The following is a 21,149-nucleotide window of genomic DNA, read 5'->3' as shown; positions in this document are numbered from 1 at the left end:
CAAGGGCACAGCCCGTGCTTGAAAGGATCTGGAGTTTGCACCCTCTTTTTTTTATTTGGTAAAGTTTATTGATTCTTCTCTGCTTTATTTTTTTCTGCCTTGATGTAATGTTTTAATTGAAGTATAGTTGATTTTCAGTGTTGTGTTTCAGGTTATAACAAAGTGATTGCATTTTTTATATATAACAAAGTGATTCTGTTTTTTTATATATATGTATATCTTTCTCTGTATAGATAGATATAGATATTCTTTTTCAGATTCTTTTCCATTGTTGGTTACTAAAAGATACTGAATACAGTCCTTTGGGCTATACAGCAAGCCCTTATTGGTTATATATTTCATTCATAATAATGTGTTGATGTTAATCCCATACTCCTAATTTATCCCTCTCCCTCTTTCCTTTTTGGTAACTCTTAAGTCTGTCTTCTATGTCTGAGAGTCTGTTTTCCAAGTAAGTTCATTTGTAACATTTTTTTGTCTCCCCATGTAAGTGATGTCATATGATGTTTGTCTCTGATTTACTTAACGTGATCATTTCTAGGTCCGTCCATGTTGCTGCAGATGACACGACTTCATTCTTTTTCACGGTTGAGTAGTATTCCATTGTACATATGTGTCCATCCTCTTCATCCATTCATTTGTTAAAGGACATTTAGGTGGCTTATGTGTCTTGGTTATTGTAAATAGTGCTACTATAGACATTGGGGTACATGTGTCTTTTCAAATTACAGTTTTCTCTGGGTATATGCCCCAAAGTGGGATTTCTGAGTCATATGGTGACCCTGTTTTTAGTTTTTTAAGGAATCGCCATACTGTTCTGCATACTGCCTGCACCAGTTTGCATTTCCACCAACAGTGGAGAAAGATCCCTTTTTCTCTACACCCTCCGCATAGACTATACAGTCAACTCCATATACTATACAGTCCATGGAATTCTCCAGGGCAGAATACTGGAGTGGGTTGCCATTTCCTTCTCCAGGGGATCTTCCCAACCCCGGGATCAAACCCAGGTCTCCCACACTATAGGCAAATTCTTTACCAGTTGAGCCACCAGGGAAGCCCACACCCTCTCCAGCATTTCTTATTTTAGGATTTTTGATGATGGCCATTCTGACCAGTGTGAGATGGTACCTCATTGTAGTTTTGATTTGCATTTCTCTAAGTGTGTTAGCCATCTGTATGTCGTCTTTCAAAAAAGCATCTATTTAGGTCTTCTGCCCACTTTTTGATTGGGTTGTTTCTTTTTTGGATACTAAGCTGCGTGAGCTGTTTGTACATTTTGGAAATTAAGCCCTTGTCAGTCGCATTGTTTGCAAATATGTTCACCCATTCCATAGACGGTCTTTTAACTTTGTTTATATCAATTTAATTGGATCCCATTTGCTTGTGGAACTTGAAAACAAATGACTTCTTTGTGGCTGCGCTAGCTCTTCCTTGCTGCGTGTGGACTTCCTCTAGTTGAGGCTGCTTCCTCTAGCAGGGGCTGCTTCTCTTCGCACTGGGAGGCTTCTCACCGTGGTGGCTTCTCTTGTCGTGGAGCATGGGCTCTAGGCACGTGGGCTTCAGTAGTTGTGGTGTAGGGGCTTAGTTCCTCAGCCTGGGGGATCTCCCTAGACCAGGCATGGAAACTATGTCCCCTGCATTGGTAAGTGGATTCCTATCCACTGCGCCACCGGGTTTGCTGTTGTTGGACATGCTCTCAAATGGTGCCGCAGGAATAAGACAGACAGTTGAAAACGGCTCAGCAAGGCGGTCTTGACTTCTGTAGAAGGGTGCGCTCCAGACAGAAGTCTGGGAAGCAAGCGCACTGAGTGGGAAGCCCCCTAGATTTTTATCCCGGAGACGCAGGTTCCCTTCTCTGGCTCCTCATAGGTTGAGGACCACAGGATTACAGTCTCTCCCGGACGTTGCCTAATTGCCTAATTGTGTTTTTGTTTTTAACAATTGGTCTCCATGAGGGCTTGTAAATTCCTGCTTGGAGGATTTATGTTAACTGTTTTCCTCACCCTTTTAGTTCTTTGTGTCTGTCCAGGATAAAGCCTGAGAAGTTAGCCTGCCAAAATGTTCTTCTGAGGAAGGAGAATCAGGAAGTGAAAAGAACAAAGGCTTGGAAACTAGCCACCAAGATTTAGGCAAAAATCTTACTCAAACATTTTAGGCATCTTATACCTTTCTGTTCACCTCTTCTAAGAATGAATCGCTTCTTCATTTCTGACTTCTGCTTTGATAGAAAAGACCGCACCTTTCTTACAGCGTGTCTGTGCGTGCGCACACGTGTCCACCCTGTTTATACTTACCCAGTCCTCTAATCTCAGAGCCGACGCCTCTGGGACTAAAAAGGCTGTGTACCGAGCTCTGTCTCCAAAGGGGTCTTAGCCTTTCTGCTGCCTCTCCTGAAGGCTTCTGTCCCCTTCAGGAGCTCAAGTCGTTAATATTCCGGGACCTTAGAAGGCTGCCCTCCCTGTTTCTTCAGTTAAAGAGTTGCTGTGTCATGTGAGCAACCATGGTTCTGCTCTGAAGCTTGTCTCGTCTCGTTTATGCCCAGCATTAGTATTCGCACACTCCCGTCCTTTGTTCCCTGCACGGATGTTTGTGGAGCATCTGCAGGGCGTTGGGCACAGCTTTGAGTAGGACCCAGAGGGGAGCCGGGCCTCAGGGAGTGCGGTGGGCTGTTTATAGGTTCCCTCACTTCCGTTGCACAGCACCCCTGCAGAGTAGGACGCAGCTCCACATTTTGCAGGGGAGGAAACAAGCTCGGAGAGCAACTGTCACTTGCCCAGGTTTGCACAGCGACTAGGTTACAGAGCTGGATTTTGAACCAGGTCTTTTGATGGTAAAGACTTGTCTTAACCCGTTTGTGCACAGTTGGAAAAGAAGTCAGGAGACCCGGGGCTCCTGTCATGGCAGGGCTTCTAAGATATGGGGGCTCTGAGAGGGCGCCCTCTCCTTGTGGGTCTCTGCTTTCCCATCTGTGATGTGCAGTGTTTGCTCAGGAAGAGGCCTCGCTCCTCTCCACATGCCCCCGAGGTAGTGTCCAGCTTGTGTCCTGAGGGGAGCAGGATCCAAACTCTGAGGCATCACCTCCCAGCTGCTGCTGGGACTGGGGGGCCTGGCCCACTGGGTCTCCTGTTGCCCCTGGCAATTCTGCACACAAGGTGGTGGCCACAGGGAAGGTGGCCTTGACCCTGCTGCTTGCAGGGCACTTCTGGGGTCCAGCCTGGGCTCTTCCAGGGATCCATACTCCTGACTATGGGATCAGATCAGACCAGATCAGTCGCTCAGTCGTGTCCGACTGTTTGCGACCCCATGAATCGCAGCACGCCAGGCCTCCCTGTCCATCACCAACTCCCGGAGTTCACTCAGACTCACGTCCATCGAATCAGTGATGCCATCTAGCCATCTCATCCTCTGTCGTCCCCTTCTCTTGCCCCCAATCACTCCCAGTATCAGAGTCTTTTCCAATGAGTCAACTCTTCACATGAGGTGGCCAAAGTACTGGAGTTTCAGCTTTAGCATCATTCCTTCCAAAGAAATCCAAGGGCTGATCTCCTTCAGAATAGACTGGTTGGATCTCCTTGCAGTCCAAGGGACTCACAAGAGTCTTCTCCAGCACCACAGTTCAAAAGCATCAATTCTTCGGCACTCAGCCTTCTTCACAGTCCAACTCTCACATCCATACATGACCACAGGAAAAACCATGGCCTTGACTAGACGAACCTTTGTTGGCAAAGTAATGTCTCTGCTTTTGAATATGCTATCTAGGTTGGTCATAAGTTTCCTTCCAAGGAGTAAGCATCTTTTAATTTCATGGCTGCAGTCACCATCGGCAGTGATTTTGGAGCCCAGAAAAATAAAGTCTGACACTGTTTCCCCATCTGTTTCCCATGAAGTGGTGGGACCGAATGCCATGATCTTTATTTTCTGAATGTTGAGCTTTAAGCCAACTTTTTCACTCTCCGCTTTCACTTTCATCAAGAGGCTTTTGAGTTCCTCTTCACTTTCTGCCATAAGGGTGGTGTCATTTGCCTATCTGAGGTTATTGATATTTCTCCCGGCAATCTTGATTCCAGCTTGTGTTTCTTCCAGTCCAGCGTTTCTCATGATGTACTCTGCATAGAAGTTAAATAAACAGGGTGACAATATACAGCCTTGACGAACTCCTTTTCCTATTTGGAACCAGTCTGTTGTTCCATGTCCAGTTCTAACTGTTGCTTCCTGACCTGCATACAAATTTCTCAAGAGGCAGGTCAGGTGGTCTGGTATTCCCATCTCTTTCAGAATTTTCCACAGTTTATTGGGATCCACACAGTCAAAGGCTTTGGCATAGTCAATAAAGCAGAAATAGATGTTTTTCTGGAACTCTCTTGCTTTTTCGATGATCCAGTCGATGTTGGCAATTTGATCTCTGGTTCCTCTGCCTTTTCTAAAACCAGCTTGAACATCAGGAAGTTCATAGTTCGCATATTGCTGAAGCCTGGCTTGGAGAATTTTGAGCATTACTTTACTAGCGTGTGAGATGAGTGCAATTGTGCAGTAGTTTGAGCATTCTTTGGCATTGCCTTTCTTTGGGATTGGAATGAAAACTGACCTTTTCCAGTCCTGTGGCCACTGCTGAGTTTTCCAAATTTGCTGGCATATTGAGTGCAGCACTTTCACAGCATCATCTTTCAGGATTTGAAATAGCTCAACTGGAATTCCATCACCTCCACTAGCTTTGTTCGTAGTGATGCTTTCTAAGGCCTACTTGACCTCACATTCCAGGATGTCTGGCTCTAGGTCAGTGATCACACCATCGTGATTATCTGGGTCATGAAGATCTTTTTGTATGGTTCTTCTGTGTATTCTTGCCATCTCTTCTTAATATCTCCTGCTTCTGTTAGGTCCATACCATTTCTGTCCTTTATTGAGCCCATCTTTGCATGAAATGTTCCTTTGATATCTCTGATTTTCTTGAAGAGATCCCTAGGCTTTCCCATTCTATTGTTTTCCTTTATTTCTTTGCATTGATCGCTGAAGAAGGCTTTCTTATCTCTTCTTGCTGTTCTTTGGATCTCTGCATTCAGATGTTTATATCTTTCCTTTTCTCCTTTGCTTTTCACTTCTCTTCTTTTCACAGCTAATTTGTAAGGCCTCCCCAGACAGCCATTTTGCTTTTTTGCACTTCTTTTCCATGGGGATGGTCTTGATCCCTGTCTCCTGTACAATGTCACGAACCTCATTCCATAGTTCATCAGGCACTCTATCAGATCTAGGCTCTTAAATCTATTTCTCACTTCCACTGTATAATCATAAGGGATTTGATTTAGGTCATACTGAATGGTCTAGTGGTTTTCCCTACTTTCTTCAATTTAAGTCTGAATTTGGCAATAAAGGAGTTCATGGTCTGAGCCACAGTCAGCTCCTGGTCTTGTTTTTGCTGACTGTATAGAGCTTCTCCATCTTTGGCTGCAAAGAAAATAATCAGTCTGATTTCGGTGTTGACCATCTGGTGTCCATGTATAGGGTCTTCTCTTGCGTTGTTGGAAGAGGGTGTTTGTTATGACCAGTGCATTTTCTTGGCAAAACTGTATTAGTCTTTGCCCTGCTTCATTCCGTATTCCAAGGCCAAATTTGCCTGTTACTCCAGGTGTTTCTTGACTTCCTACTTTTGCATTCCAGTCCCCTATAATGAAAAGGACGTCCTTTTTGGGTGTTAGTTCTAAAAGGTCTTGTAGGTCTTCATAGAACCGTTCAGCTTCTTCAGCATTACTATTCTTCAGCATAGACTTGGATTACTGTGATATTGAATGGTTTGCCTTGGAAACGAACAGAGATCATTCTGTCGTTTTTGAGATTGCATCCAAGTACTGCATTTCTGACTCTTTTGTTGACCATGATGGCCACTCCATTTCTTCTGAGGGATTCCTGCCCGCAGCAGTAGATATAATGGTCATCTGAGTTAATTTCACCCATTCCAGTCCATTTGAGTTCGCGATTCCTAGAATGTCGACATTCACTCTTGCCATCTCTTGTTTGACCACTTCCAATTTGCCTTGATTCATGGACCTGACATTCCAGGTTCCTATGCAATATTGCTCTTGACAGCATCGGACCTTTTTCTATCACCAGTCACATCCACAGCTGGGTATTCTTTCTGCTTTGGCTCCATCACTTCATTCTTTTTGGAGTTATTTCTCCACTGATCTCCAGTAGCATATTGGGCACCTACTGAGCTGGGGAGTTTCTCTTTCAGTATCCTATCATTTTGCCTTTTCATACTGTTCATGGGGTTCTCAAGGCAAGAATACTGAAGTGGTTTGCCATTCCCTTCTCCAGTGAACCACATTCTGTCAGATCTCTCCACCATGCCCACCCATCTTGGGTTGCCCCACAGGCATGGCTTAGTTTCATTGAGTTAGACAAGGCTGTGGTCCTAGTGTGATTAGATTGACTAGTTTTCTGTGAGTATGGTTTTATTGTGTCTGCCCTCTGATGCCCTCTTGCAAGGGCATCTTACTACCATCTTACCATCTTACTTGGGTTCCTCTTACCTTGGCCGTGGGGTCAGGGGGGGCGGCCGAGAGGAGATACCCAGCGTCCGAGGTCAGGGGTGGCGACGAGAGGAGTTACCTTGCGTCCGAGGTCAGGGGCTGCGACGAGAGGAGGTACCCTGTGTCCAAGGTCAGGGGCAGCGGCCAGGAGGAGATACCCCATACCCCAAGCCCTCGGCCGGGGGCGGCGGGTGGGAGAAGCTACCCCACGCCCCCACGCCCGAGGCCAAGGGCGGCGGCGTGGAGGACCAACCCCACGTCCAAGGAGCCGTGGCTGCACAGGCGTAGGAGAGCCTAGAGGAGCTATCCCACGTTGAAGGTCAGGAAGGGCAGCGGTGAGGAGATACCCCTCGTCCAAGGTAAGGAGCAATGGCTGCGCTTTGCTGGAGCAGCCGTGATGAGATACCCCACGCCCAAGATAAGAGAAACCCAAGTAAGACGATGACTATGGGAAGTTAATGCCTAATTTCTCTCTGCCATAGTTTCCACATGTTGGTTGTCTTAAGATTAAGCTCGTTTTTTTTTTAATGTATATATTTTATTATGTAAGTTTCAGATATATGGCATTATAATTTGACATCTATGTACACTACAAAATGACCACCCCCAAGTCTAATTACTGTCAGTCACCATACGATTGAACTGCTTTACCCCGTGGTTCACCCCTACATTCCCCTGTTCTTCTGGTAACTGCTTATCGGTTCCCTGAATCTATAGGTTTGTTTGTTTTGTTTTTGTTTCAGAGTCCACATGAGGGTAAAACCATATGGTATTTGTCTTTTTTCCTTCTGACTTATTTCATTTAATGTAATACCGTCAGTGTGTATCCATGTTGTCACAGATGGCAGGATTTCCCATTTTATGACTGAGTAGTATTTTACTGTATACAGATACTCTGCTGCTGCTGCTGCTAAGTTATGTCCGACTCTGTGCGACCCCGTAGACGGCAGCCCACCAGGCTCCCCGTCCCTGGGATTCTCCAGGCAAGAACACTGGAGTGGGCTGCCATTTCCTTCTCCGATGCATGAAAGTGAAAGTGAAGTCGCTCAGTCGTGTCCGACTCTTCACGACCCCATGGACTGCAGCCCACCAGGCTCCTCCGTCCAGGGTTTTCCAGCCAAGAGAACTGGAGTGGCACTACATATGCATTATTCATTCTTCCACTGATGGACGTTTAGCTAAATGTCCAATGTAAATAATGCTGCAGTGAACACAGTGGTGCGTATGTCTTTTCAAGTTAGTGGTTTTGTGTTCCTCAGGTAAAGATCCAAAAGTGTAATAGCTAGGTTGTATGACAGTTCTATCCTTAATGTTTGGAGGAGCCTCCAGGCTGTTCCCCAGAGTGGCTGCACCAATTTACAATCCGACCAACAGTGTGCGAAGGTTCCCTTTTTCCCACATCCTCTCTGTTGCTTGTTAACTTTTTGTCTTTTTGATAGTAGTCGTTCTAACAGATGTGAGGTGAAATCTCGTTGTGGTTTTTATTTGCATTTCCCTGTAATAATCCCACTCCTCATAAGCCAGTTTTGGGCTTCCTTGATGGTTTAGATGGTAAAGAATCTGCCTTTAATGCCAGAGACCTGGGTTTGATCCCTGGGTTGGGAAGATTCCCCTGGGGAAGGAAATGGCAACCCACTCCAGTAGTCTTGCCTTGGAAATCCCAAGGACAGAGGAGCCTGGGGGGCTGCAGTCCATGGCGTTGCAAAGAGTCGGTCGTGCCTGAGTGACTAACACTTTTGCTTTCCCTAATAGTGAATGTTGACCATCTTTTCCTGTGCCTGTTGGCTGGCTGTGCATCTTCTGTGAAAAGGTGTCTATTCAAGTCCTTTGCCCAGGTTGGTTTGTTGTTGAGCTTTATGGGTTTTTTAATTACTGTTTTGAATACCGTTCTGATGAATGTGATTTGCAGATATCTTCTCCCGTTCAGTTCGGTGGCCTTTGCAGTTTGCTGACCGTCTCCTTCGCTGTGCAGAAGCTTTGTAGTTGGCTGTGGCCTCGTTTGTTTGTTTTTGCTTCTGTTTCCCTTGCTTTTGGAGTCAGTTCTGCAAAAACATCACTAAGACCAGTGTTAAGAAGCTTACCACCTAAGTTTTCTTGAGGATTTTTATGCTCTCAGGTCTCATATTCAATTCTTTAATCAATTGTCTTTCGCTCACGGTGTGTTCTAGGCTCCTCTGTTGTAAACGAATTGTCCATATATGTGTGGATTTATCTCTGGGCTCTCAGTTCTGTTCCTTTAATCTGTGTGTATGTTTTTGCACCAGAACTGTGCTGATTACTGTAGCTCCATTGGAATTTTCATAGAGATTGCATTGAATCTGCAGATTGCTTTGGGTAGTACGGACATGTTCGGTTCAGTTCAGTCGCTCAGTCGTGTCCGACTCTTTGCGACCCCATGAATCGCAGCACGCCAGGCCTCCCTGTCCATCACCAACTCCCGGAGTTCACTCAGACTCACGTCCATCGAGTCAGTGATGCCATCCGCCATCTCATCCTCTGGCGTCCTCTTCTCCTCCTGCCCCCAGTCCCTCCCAGCATCAGAGTCTTTTACGGACATGTAAACGGTGTTAATTATTCCAGTTCATGAGCAGGGAATACTTTTTTCATTTCTGTTTTCTTCAGTGTCATCAGTATTTTAATTTCCAATGTGCTGTCTTTTACCTCCTTGGTTAAATTTATTCCTAGATGTTTTATTCTTTTGATGGAATTGTAAATGGGATTGTTTTCTTAATTTCTCTTTCTGATAGTTTGTTGCTTTATAAGTGATTTACCCACTACCGTTAGTATACATTTACCTTTTCCAACGAGAATTTTACTTTCATATGTTTCCTTATTAATCACTGCCTTTTCTTTTCAGCCTAAAGAAGTTATTTGAAGATTTCTTGTAAGGCTAGTTTAGTGGTCATAAACTCCTTTAGCTTTTGCTTATCTGGAGAACTTTTACTGTCTCCTTCAATTCTGAATGATAACCTTACCAGGCAGAGAATTCTTGGTTGTATTTTTTTTTTCCCCCTTCTCTTTCAGCCCTTGAAAGAAGCCATACCAGTCCATTCTGGCTTATAAATTTTCTGCCGGAAAATCTGCTAAAGCCTTAAGGAGTTTCCCTTGTACATAATAAGTTGTTTTTCTCTTGCTGCTTTCTTTCTTCTTTTGTCCTTAACTTCTACCATTTTAGTTGTATAGTGTCTTGGTGTGGGTTCTCATGGGGTTTCTCTTCCTTGGAAATCTCTGAGCTTTCCAGACCTGGATGTCTGTTTCCTTCCTTAGGTTAGGGAAGTTGTCAACCATTATTTCTTCAAATATTTTTTCTGGCCCATTCTCTAGTTCTTCTGGGGCCTCTTTAATGGAAATGTTATTCTACTTGATGTTTTCCTTGAAGTCCTTTAAGGCCTCTTCACTTTTTAAAATTTATTTTTCATTTTGCTGCTCTTCCAAGGTGATTTCCTTTGCATTGTCTTCCAGCTCACTGATGCATTCTTCTACTTCATCCAGTCTGCTGCCCAACCCCTCCAGTGTATTTTTCGGTTCTTTTGTAACTTCTTTCTGGTACTTTGTTATATTTTATCTCTCTTGAACTTCTTACTGTGTTCCTCCTTTCTCCTGAAACTGGTGAGCACCTTAATGATTATTACATTGAACTGTTTATCAGGTAGATTGTTTACTTCCATCTTATTAAGGTCTTTTTTGAGGGATTTATCTTGTTCTTTGGTTGGGAACATGTTCCTCTGTCTCCTCATTTGATCTGTCTGTGTTTGTCTGGATATATTTTTCAGGACAGCTACCTCTCCCAGTCTTGAAGGAGTACTCTTGTGTAGGAGATGATTCGTGGGGCTCAGATGCACAGTGGACGCTCAGGGGGTATCCCTCATGTGGGCTGCACAACCTGCTGGCTGTGGCGGGACTGCAGCGGCGGGGCGGGGTGTGCACACGTGCCCGGCCAGGCTCGCAGCTGCGCAGTGCGCTGGGCTGGGGGCGCTGGCCTGGGCCCGCTGGCGTGCAGCTGCTGCTGGGGCAGGGGTGGGAGGTGGGGGCGGGCAGGATGCCGGTTCCTCTACGGTTTAGTGAATTCTGTGTTTAAAAGGTTTCTTTATTGACTTTGCTGTTGACTCTGCTTTGTATGTTTTGGATGGGATCCTTTCAATTTGTTGCACCAAACTATTGACTCCTCTAGTTAAAAAAATAATTTTTTTTATTACAAAAAATTAAAAACCTGTGCACAAGTGGAGAGAGCAATATAATGATTCCAGATGTACCTAACAGTCAGCTTCGACAGTTATCTCATGCACCCCTATTCTTTGCTTTTAACTTTTTGTTTCAAAATGACTTTAGACTTTCAGAAGGTTACACAAATCTAGGAGAGGTTCTGTATGCCTTTCACCCAGCTTCCTCTAGTGTTAACATTTTACATAACTGTAGTGTAATTCTGGAAAACAAGGAAATACCACAAGGAGCTACTGTTGACTAGTCTTCAGAACTTAGTTAAGTGGAACTGTGTGTAACTTTGTTCTGTATCTTCCACATCTCCTGTAAATGTGTTATCATACTTTCGTAATTAAAAAACAAACAAACTGCAAAAACAACAACAAGAGAACTTACCTGAGGGTGTTGGAAGGTCCCCAGCTTCACCTGCTGGTTCAGGGATTTGCTTGAGGGACTCAGAACTCAGGATAGCTATTTGATTTGTGATCATGGTTGTTTACTGCAAAAGGATAGAGATTAAAATCAGCTAAGGCAAAGGCATGCAGGGCAGAGTCCGGGAGAGAGCGGACGCGGCCTTCCAGTGGTCCCTCCCGGCTGAGCTGTGTGGACAGCATTTGTTCTCCCTGTGTGGCGGCAGGCACACAGAACCTACGCCCAGGCGAGCTCAGCGCAGCCTTGGTGCCCAGGGCCGCAGTGCACACGTCCCAGAGCCGTGGGAGGTTGGTGTGGCTCATCTCAGTTCCTCAGTCTCCAGCCCGTCCAGAAACAGTGGCCCAGCATAGCCCACGGCCACACAGAAATCACACTGTTAGTGGAGACTGCCTGGCGCGGCCCAGCCCAGGTGAACAGAGGTTCTCTTTTCAGGCAGGGTGTCCTGAGAGCTTAGAGGTGATCTCCCAGGAGCCGTCAGGGGTCAGTGCTTTCTCGGGAACGTGCAAGGTTTGAAATCCTGCTGACTTCATTCTTCCTGCACACTAAATTTTGCCAGGTTTCCGCTCATACCTTTTTCCTGGTTCAGGATCCATCCCAGGATCCCACACTGCATTTGTTTGTCCTGTCTCCTCCAGTCGGTACAGTTCCTCGGTCTTTATCTTTGTCTTTTATGACCTTGAGACTTTGGAGAGTACTGGTGAGGTGTTTCTTTTAGAATGTCCCTTATTTACATTGAGGTGTGAGAAGGTGTGGATGATAACTCCCCCGAAAGAGGGGACTGGGAGAAGGGTGGAGGGTCTTGGGGTGGTGGCCAACCATGAGGGAGGGGTAGGTGCCAGACTAGCTAAGGACTAAGAGGAATGAACCAGGGAAGTGGAACTTGGAGGGGTCTGGTCAGTGACAGATGTGACAGAGGAGCGACTGTTGAGGACGAGGAGGACGATAATTAACCTTCCTTGAGTGCCGGCCACATGCCTGCACCTGATGAACACTTTGTTAATCCATTCCTCTTAGCAGCCTGTGAGACTGGCACTACTGGAGCCCTCACTTAACTGATGAGAAACTCGGAGATGGTAAGTGAGGTGGCCGGGTCACCACCCGTCTGACGAATGGCAGAACCAGGTCCCCTGCGCCACCCCCAAGTCCAAAGTCTGTCTGTGGCCTGGACTCTTAACAGCCATGCTGTGCCCCCGTCACGGTTTCCCAAGAAGGGACGACAGAAATGGGGGCAGAAGGAACTTCCACCCCTTGAAATGTGCCAGGCCCTGGGCACAGTACCCTGGGTCTATTCTCTTGTGTTCTAAGAGCTGCCAGGCGTATAGTAGGTGCTTAATGCCTGTTTTCCTCTTTCTTGCTCCTTCCCTGAGCTTCCTGGGCCAGGAGCAGGCATGTGGATTCCTGTGCCCTGTTTGGACGATCTGATCTCAAAGCTGTGAGTGGGATGGGGCTGGGATTCTGGTCCCCGGCCTGCTCTTCCTTCTCAGATTGGTTTTGGCTGGGCCACCTGCTGGAAGAGAAGGAAGGAGGAAGGCCATTTGGCCTCGGTAGGCTTGCGGGATGTTTCTGGCAACAGATGGGAAGGCTGGAATGTGGGTGCTTTGCAGAACGTTGTCCTGCAGCCTCTATCCGCAGATGCTGTTAATGCCAGAAAGACGTGCTGGCAGCAGGGCTGGGGAGGGCGGGGTAGAGAATTCATGGCTCGCTCCCTGCTGGTGGTGTGCTTTTGTGCGCTAGCTTTGCCTCTAAACCTTGGATTCTCCTGTAAAATGGAGGGAACGACAGTCCTGGGGGATTAAATGAGGAGATTCACAGAGTATTTAGCCCAGTCCCTGGCACAGACACTAAATTTCAGTGAGTACAGGTATCATTGCCTGTGTCACAGCTGTGGAAAATCTGGTTCCATTGAGTTGCCCAGACTTGTGACAAGTAGTGATTGGCAGAGCTTGAGTCCAGAGGTGGGCCCAGAACCAACCCTCTTTACAGGGCAAGCCTGGTACTGACCTTGCAGGGGGAAGTGAGCAGTTTAGTTCAGGCACACACATGGGAGAGCTGGGTGCCCCGGGCCTGGGGGAAGTCCTCCCTTGGAAGGGGAAGCCAGCTAGCTTAACCATTGCCCAGCAGCCAGGGGTTGCCAGGGCCTCTCCCCAAGTGCTTTCTGGGAAATGGATGGGCAGAGTTACTGAGGGGTCCAGCACTGGAAAACAGCCCAGCCCCTCGTCCTCTCTGGGGGAGTGCCAGCCAGTCATCAGCGCGGGCCGAGGTGAGGGCAGCAACCACAAGGATGAAAGAGTTCTGTTCTCAAGAGGCGCAGCAAAAGGGAGCACTGTACAACAAGGCCCTGCTGGGCGCAGGGGGTTTGGGGTTGGTTGATGAGAACATCAAACGGCTTAGGCCACTGCTCAGTCACAGGTCTGGTTCTGCAAGGGGACGGGAATCCCGCCATGATGGTAGATGTTAGCCTGCTGGTCAGTCCCTGAGACTGGCTGGCTGTGGAGCAAGGGTGTGTACTGGGGGTGGGACCATCCTCACTGCAGGACTCAGGTCGCTGTACGCTGGCCTGCGCCTGTAGGTCAGAGGGGCAAATGGAAGGTGAGCTTGGTTCCTGAATCCTGTGTCGAGACGGATGGCAAAGGGGCCCCCTGTGAGCCCTTTCTAGGAGCACAGCCTGGCTGTAGTTGGGAAAGCTGTAGACTTCTCAGAGAGATGGCTGTGAATCTCATCTGCCCCACCAGGGATTGTTTTGTGACTTCTATCAGGTCCAACTCAATGAACGTGAATTTGAGCAAGCTCCGGGAAATGGTGAAGGACAGGGAAGCCTGGTGTGCTACAGTCCATGGGGCCACAGAGAGACAGGCACAACTGAACAACAACAGCAATCAGGTCTTTCAACTTACCTGAGCCTTGGTTTCTTCATCTGCACCACAGGGAGGATGACACCAAATTGTTATGGGTGGTGACCTCGCTGGCTGTCCTTAAATGCAGTCACAGTGTGGATAACGTGTCACATTTATGGATAATCATAAATGACAGCTAGTCACAGCTTTTGTGAACACGTACTGTGTGCAGAGCCCTGGTTGGGACTGCTGAGGGGGAGCAGTCAGATGGGTCCCTGCTCTCCTGAGGCCTGGAATCTGTATAATGTCAAGTGTGGTGAGCTTGGCCTGTAAACCAGGCGGGAAGCGTCCCTTCACCTCCTGAGCTCTCCCGTCTCTCTCCCAAGGTTGTTTTTTGTTTTTTTTTTTTAATATTTCTTTGGTTGCTTTGGGTCTTAATTGTGGAGTTCCCTTACAAGGGATTGAACCTGGGCACTCTGCATTGGGAGTGTGGAGTCTTAGCCACTGAAGCACCAGGTAAGTCCCCCAGGTTTTGTGTTTAGTGCTGTGTGTGGGTGTGTGTGTGGGCACACGCGCGTGCTAAGTTGTATCAGCTCTTTGCAACTCTAGCTGCCGGGCTCCTCTGTCCATAGGATTTTCCAGGTAAGAATACTGGAGTTGCCATTTCCTCCTCCAGATCTTCCCGACCCAGGGATCGAGTCCTTGTCTCTTGTGTCTCTTGCATTGCAGGCAGATTCTTTACCACCAGCGTCACAGCCGGTCTGCCATCGAAGAGTGTGTCTCAGCACCAGACCGGGACTTGTGGTCTGGTGGGTGTGAGTGTGGCCTCAGTGCCAACAGGGCTCGCTGCTCTTGGCTCCCCGTTTAGGGCACGGTTTGCCGTCTCAGCCACAGCTTCAGGCCTCTCCTTCTCCAGGATCTCTAGGACAGGGTGATGCCTGACCTTGGCCTTCAGGGATGACCTAACTCTGGGGGAGCCCAGAAAGTGGGGTGGTGGGAGCCACGCAGCTCCAACGTGCATCTGGAAGGTACAAGTGCTGGTAGGACCCAGGCATGCCGACAGAAGCCCAGGAGGCCAGAGGGGAGCTTCTGGACCACACTGACAGCTCGGCGAGGGTCAGCATGGCAGAGGTGGGTGCGGGCGGTTGCTGCACCCTGCGCCTGGGAGGAGGCTGGAGGTGTTGTGGCAAAAGAAGTGGGGAGGGGGAAGGGGTTCTCGCTCTTTCATTCAGCAGACATGTATTGAGCACCCGTGTGTGCCCTGTGCCCTCAGTGGACAGTACCTATTCTCTGAGCCGTGAGCGGGAGGCCTGCGGCCCAGCTGCCAGAGTGGCACCAGGGAGGCCACCTGCTGGCAGGGAAGGAGGATGGCCATTTGAGATTCAGCTGTAAAGCAGACAGACACAAATCTGTGCCCTCGTGGAGCCAGCATTATCGTTGGGAGAGACGCACAGGGGAAGTGAAATACATGGTAGATGGGGATGAGTGGCGAGGAGGGAAAGAAGGGACAGGAAGAGTGTCAGAGATGTTGAGATTCTGAAAGGGTGACCAAGGGGACCTGGTTTAGCAAGAGCATGACAAGACCTGAACGCCAGGGAGTGTGCTGTGTGGCTCTGGGAGGGAAGGCCGGTCCTGGCCCTGGCCGGGGAAGAGCAGGTGAAAAGGCAGGGCCTGCAGGGCTGGGGCGCCTGGCTGGAGCTGGGTGAGGAAAGGAAGGGCAGTGGGAAGTGGGGCAGAGGGGAGAGAGCGAGCAGGACGCACAGGGCCTTCTAGGTCACAGGAAGGACTCGACTGGGAGCCAGACGAGCGGCGCGATCTGCCTTAGATTTTAACAGGATTTTTAGCATTTCAGCTGCTCTGTTACAGGCAGTGGGGGGCGGGGGCCCGAGCAGGTGGCGTCCCCCCCACGTGGCGCGTTGCCTGCCACAGAGCAGCCTCTCGACACATACTTAGGATGCGTGAGTCGGTGATGCCCAGACACCTGTTCGCAGACCCGTGCCGTGCAGGCTGCCTGGCAGAGGTGCAGAAACAGGTCCCTGCCACTGTCGCTGGGGGTCCTGATCCAGTCGGTTTCTGATGACAGAGGGGAATCTGAGTTTCAGGACAGTCTCCAGGCAACTCTGGGCCGCAGAGCTGGGCTTCTGTTAGGGATGTTTTTCCACAGAATAGAGACCGACCAACAGTAGCTTAAACAAGGGGCATTTATTTGTATTTACAAGAATCCTGGAGGAGGGTGGCTGCTGGCATTGGCTTGGTCACAGGACAGTCAGGCCCCTGTCTTGGAGATTCTCTTGGCCATTTTCTCATGGTAGCAACATGGCTGCTGTGGCTCCAGGCACCTCAGCCTCGACGAAGCGGGGGAGAAGGGAGGGGCAAGGGCGTGTTACCCACTCTGTCTCTTTTGTCAGAAAAACAAGCTTTCCAGGAGCCCCTGTAGACTTTGTTGTAAATGTTGTGGGCCATACCTGGTCACGTGGTCGCCCCAGGCTGCAGCGGAGGCTGCACCAGGGAGACGCTGAGTCTGCAGCCCCGACTCAGCCCCTGCCGTGGGAGATGGCCAGAGAGGAGTGGGGACGGAGCGCTGGGCGGGAACAAGGGTGTCTGTCAGGCTCCGGGGCGCCGTGGTACTCGCGGTCTGTTCTGATACTTCCGGGGCTTTGTCTCCGTGCCCTGCTGCACCCGTGGAGCACCTTGGGGCCCACAGTGAACCCCCAAGCATTCCCTTGGGGGCTGCTCCATCCTAGAGGCTCAGTCTCGTTCTCCTCACACATCTGAACGACATGGGGCGACTTCTTTGGGGAAGTGGTGGTCTTTACTCAGGGGTTGTGCATTTTTAGCATGACTCTTGCCGGACAGACATGTAAAAACAGCATTCCCTCCTTCTCACCAAAATGGTCACATTCAAGAGCCTTTTAGCGCCTCCCTCCCTCCCCACACGCAGCATGTCTACATTCACGCCCCTCAGCTCACACAGGAGAAGGACGATGTCTCTGGTCACCCTCCAGCCACCCAGGTAGGAGTAACACCAGGGCGGTGTCCCTTCCCTCCCATCTTCGGTCCAGGTACCAGACTGCACCCCAGCGGCAGCTCTGTCCAGCAGTCTTGGTGGGCGGGGTGGGGGTAAAAGGAAATGCTTTTTTACTAGTGCCCTGTTACCTTGAATGATGGGTTTACAAAGCCAGAGAAAGAAAGAAAGATAGCACTAAGTCATGTCCGACTCTTGCGATCCCATTAACTGTAGCCCACCAGGCTCCTGTGACCATGGGATTCTCCAGGCAAGAACACTGGAGTGGGTTGCCATTTCCTTCTCCAGGGGAGCTTCCCGACCCAGGAATTGAACCCAGGTCTCCCACATTGCAGGTGGATTCTTTACCGCCTGAGCTATGGGAGCAGGGGTTTTATTCTTCAGGGGAAAAGGAAAAGGCCTGATGGGTCTCCAGGTCTTTAAATATGGGACAGGAGCGAAAGTGCAAACACTTGGTCGGTGCTGGGAGGCGAGTTCTCAGAAGGAATGGGTGAGTGAGCCCACAGAGTTGGCACCGGCGACAGATCGAGTCGGGCGTGGGCCTCAAGCCCACTCAGCAGGGCCAGTGTGTCAGGGTGGGGCTGGGGCCTCAGACTAGTTTCTTATGTTTTCCAAAGCCTGTTGAAAATCACTATATATTTGCTTTTTGTAGGCTTTGGGGACAGGTTCTTTTAAAAAAGTTTTGTGAATTTTTTGGCTAGAATTGCATGCATCTCTGGTCACATAACCAACACCGTTTCCTAGCTAGGGGTGTTCCCCGGCCCGGGGCCCCTGGGGTGGAGGAAAATAAAGAGCGCCTTGGGGCTGTGGAGGCGGATGGGAATCTCCAGGATCGGGGTCCCGGGAGCTGGGAGTGCTTTTATTCGCCACCCCTGGATGCTCCAGCCTTGCCAGGGACAGTGTGAGCCTCAGCGCGGCGGTCCAGGAGCTTGTTAGAAACAAGATTCTCAGCTCTCACCCCAACCTGCAGGATCAGAAGCCGTCTTCCAGCAGAGGGCCCTGGTAATGCACAGGCACAGTAAAGTTCAAGCAGCGCTGTTCTAACTTCCAGAAGCGGAGCAGCTGCAGCCCTGGGCTGCTGTGCTTACAGGGTCTGGACGGGGGAGAAAAGCGTGGAGGGAATGAAGGTGAAGCGGTGGGGAGAGGCTGGCAGACCATCCGCAGCTGTCTTTGTTAGTGTGAGTCGACCTTGGAGGGCCTTGGGCCGCCCTGCCCATCCTGAGGACAGGCCATTCTCCCCTCAGGCTTTCAGGGTAGGTGCCCCCAAGATGCTCTGCTTAGCTGCCCCACACCTGGCTGCAGAGACCACAGTAGGGCAGCTCTCTGAGACCTGGGCTGTCCAGAGAAGCAGGGCCCCATGGGGCCTGGGCAGAATGGACGGCTCGTCCAGCCAGAGGGGCACCTGTCCCTTCTCAGCTCTGCCTGAAGCATCTTGGCAGGGCTCAGCAGCCCCTCAAGGAGGGAGCCTGGGGAAAGTTCCCTCAGCAGCGGCTGCTTCTGGGAGCAGGAGCGATGAGCGCTAGAAGGAAAAGCCTGCATTCAGGATCCCCCATCTTCTGGGGGTCAGGTGGGGGGCTGCCCTCTGGGGAGATGCGTTTTTCCAGGAGCAAGCATGAACACCGCAGAGCCGAGTCTGGGGGTCAGGGCTGCCAGGTACAGTAGGGCTGGAGGGCATAGGGGCCAGGGTGGGCTGCCGGGGCGCTGGAGCTCCGGAGCCAGCTCTACAGCGCCCTCTCTCCACTGGTCAAAGTGGTGATTCTCCGCAGGTTTTCCCTGACTTTAATGAATTCAGGGGCATGGTCCTCTTCCTTTTCTGGTGGTTTCTCCAGCTGAAGGAGAGAGAAGCAGAGATGTGAGGTGGATGGGCTAGGGAGATTCCCACTCAAAAGCCACTGGGTTTGGACCCAGGGTCCTCTCTGGGGAAACAACCAGGATCAGTTCTGCCACCAGCTTGGAAGCTGAGGGGACAGAGCACGGGACTGTTCTCCCCAGGAAGCCTGCTTCAAATTGCAGACCTCAGCTGAGCCCTAGGTTCCTCATTTCTCAAATGGTAACTCCACTGGGCTCACAGGGCAGCTGTGAGAAGATAATCGGAATCAGCGTGCAATAGATTGGGCCAATGAGAAAACCCATTCAGAGAGGGGAAACCACTGGTCCAAAGTCACACAGCGAAGGGAGTGGCCGAGTGAGGACGCAGGCCAGGGTGGACTCTGGGTCCAGTCCTCGTCTGGCTCCGCCTCATCAGCTGTGACTGCTGGCCGAGCGCCTCCCTGGGCCAGCGGGTAGTCTTGGAGGAAGCAGGGGCTGGGTCTGGGGGCCCTACCCACCTGGTTCAGCCTCTGCTGCCGTCTCAGCAGCTCCTGCTCAAAGGGGCACTGCAGCCGCTTGGCCTCCAGCTCCTCCTTCTTCTTCTTGATGAGCTGGTTCCGCCGGCGGTGCTCCAGGACACGCTGCAGCTCGGGCTTGCTGTCCACGCCCAGGCCCCTGGGGAGGAGGGAGGCGTTAGGAGACTCCCACCGCCCCGCACCTGGGGCTGCAGCCTGCACTGACAGCAGCCAGTACCTCGTGCCGTCTGGTAGCCCAGGATGGGAAAGCATTACTGTCCCAGCGTACAGGGAGGGGGGGGCCCTGGACTTGAGTGAGACTCCAGTCCACGTCACAGGTGTGAACAGACTGAAGGAGGATCTCTACCCCAGCCTGTCTGAGTGCAGAGACCAGGCTGTAGGATATTAGTGATTATTTTCTCAGGGTAAGTTTCTAGAATTGCTAGGTCAGGCTCTCTGCAAAGATTTTGGTTACATGTTCCCATCTGCTCCTTAGAAAAGGTTATCCAATGTATAACTTTTGTCAACAGTATTTCAGAGCCTCTATTTCTCCTTACTGTCCAGTCTTCTTGCATTGCAGACTCTGGTAGGCAAGAAGGGTCTGGTGGAGCAGCTTGGAGATGGGTGCCAGCTGCTTTCATTTGTTCTGTGAATTAACTGTACCTATCTTCTGTTCATTTCTTCTTTATGGGTTTGTAAGAGATAACGTACATATTTTTGTCATTTATATTGCAAACATTTGCCCTGATTTGTCTTTAGGCTTCTGTTTTTTAAACTGTGGTGATTTTAAAAGGGACGACTCTAAAAGGGATCTTGACGAAGTACTTACAATACACAGTCAACCCTCTGTTTCCACAGATTGAATTCGTGGATACCGGGGGCGGGCTTGTGCAATGCCACTTTATACAAGGGCCTTGAGTTTTGGGGTTCTGTTGGGAGGGGGTCCTAACCAGTCCCGGCGGATACAGAGAGACTAGTGTAACCAAGGGGCAGGAGGACAACATGGATAAAAAATGAGATCTGCTGGACGGTATGTTAGTTGAAAATAAGGACAATCACAGCCGGCGTCAATACCAAAAGCGACCACTAGAGAGAGCAGCGGAGGCTTTGCAACCTGCGTCCTGGGGCTGCTGAGCAGAGACCCTAGGGAGGGATGCTCAACCTCCCTCTCCCCTCGCCCATGCATGCTCAGTTGCCTCAGTCATGTGTGACTCTTTTTGCAACCCCACGGACTGTAGCCCGCCAGGCTTCTCCGTCCGTGGGATTTTTCCAGATAAGAATACTGGAGTGGGTTGTCATTTCTTCCTGCAGGGGATCTTCCTGACCCAGGGATCAAACCTGGGTCTCTTGTGTCTCCTGCATTGGCAGGCAGGTTCTTTACCACTGTGCCAGCTGGGAAGCCTGCCCTTCACCACAGTCCCTCAGTAACCCAGTAGTCCCAGGCCCAACACCTCCAGCCAGCCTTGCCCACTGCATGCTCCTGGCCTGCCTGTTCCACTCGTACCTCCTCTACCACGGTGACACCCAGCATTGGGACCCTTCACAGGCCCACATTCTTCAGTCTCTCTGAGCTCCTCCAAGTTCCTCTGCACTCTCACATTCTCATCCATCTGCTGCTCGTGGCCAGTGCCGACCTCCGACACTGGCTGACTCCCACCCACCCTTCGAGCCCTAGTCTGAGGCATCACTTCGTCCTTGGAGCCCAGGCTGGTGGCTCCTCTGGGGTTGCAGGCCATTCGTGCCTCCCTCAAAGCACCTGTCCCACCATCTGGTCAAACATCTGTCTGCTCTGTGAGGGCAGGAA

The 21,149-nt window shown here is 50.0% G+C and overlaps 1 protein-coding gene across 9 annotated transcripts in view; it reads right to left on the bottom strand.

Moving 5' to 3' along the window:
• Positions 1-16,179: 16,179 nt before the first annotated feature.
• The window catches only part of FAM107A (family with sequence similarity 107 member A), a 92,219-nt gene continuing 87,249 nt past the window's right edge, over positions 16,180-21,149 (bottom strand). For all 9 annotated transcript variants that reach the window (XM_061397450.1, XM_061397443.1, XM_061397446.1 and 6 more), the window contains 2 exons: positions 19,349-19,505; positions 16,180-18,850 (listed from right to left, as the gene is read on the bottom strand). In XM_061397450.1, the coding sequence (XP_061253434.1) occupies positions 18,743-18,850; positions 19,349-19,505 (265 nt within the window). In that variant the 3' untranslated portion in view covers positions 16,180-18,742. The remainder of the gene's footprint in view (positions 18,851-19,348; positions 19,506-21,149) is intronic.

The sequence above is a fragment of the Bos javanicus genome, chromosome 22 (genome assembly GCF_032452875.1).
Source record: "Bos javanicus breed banteng chromosome 22, ARS-OSU_banteng_1.0, whole genome shotgun sequence".
Classification (NCBI taxonomy): domain Eukaryota; kingdom Metazoa; phylum Chordata; class Mammalia; order Artiodactyla; family Bovidae; genus Bos; species Bos javanicus.
Note: the sequence above shows the minus strand (reverse complement) of the source record. Positions and strands in the feature narration are given on the sequence as shown.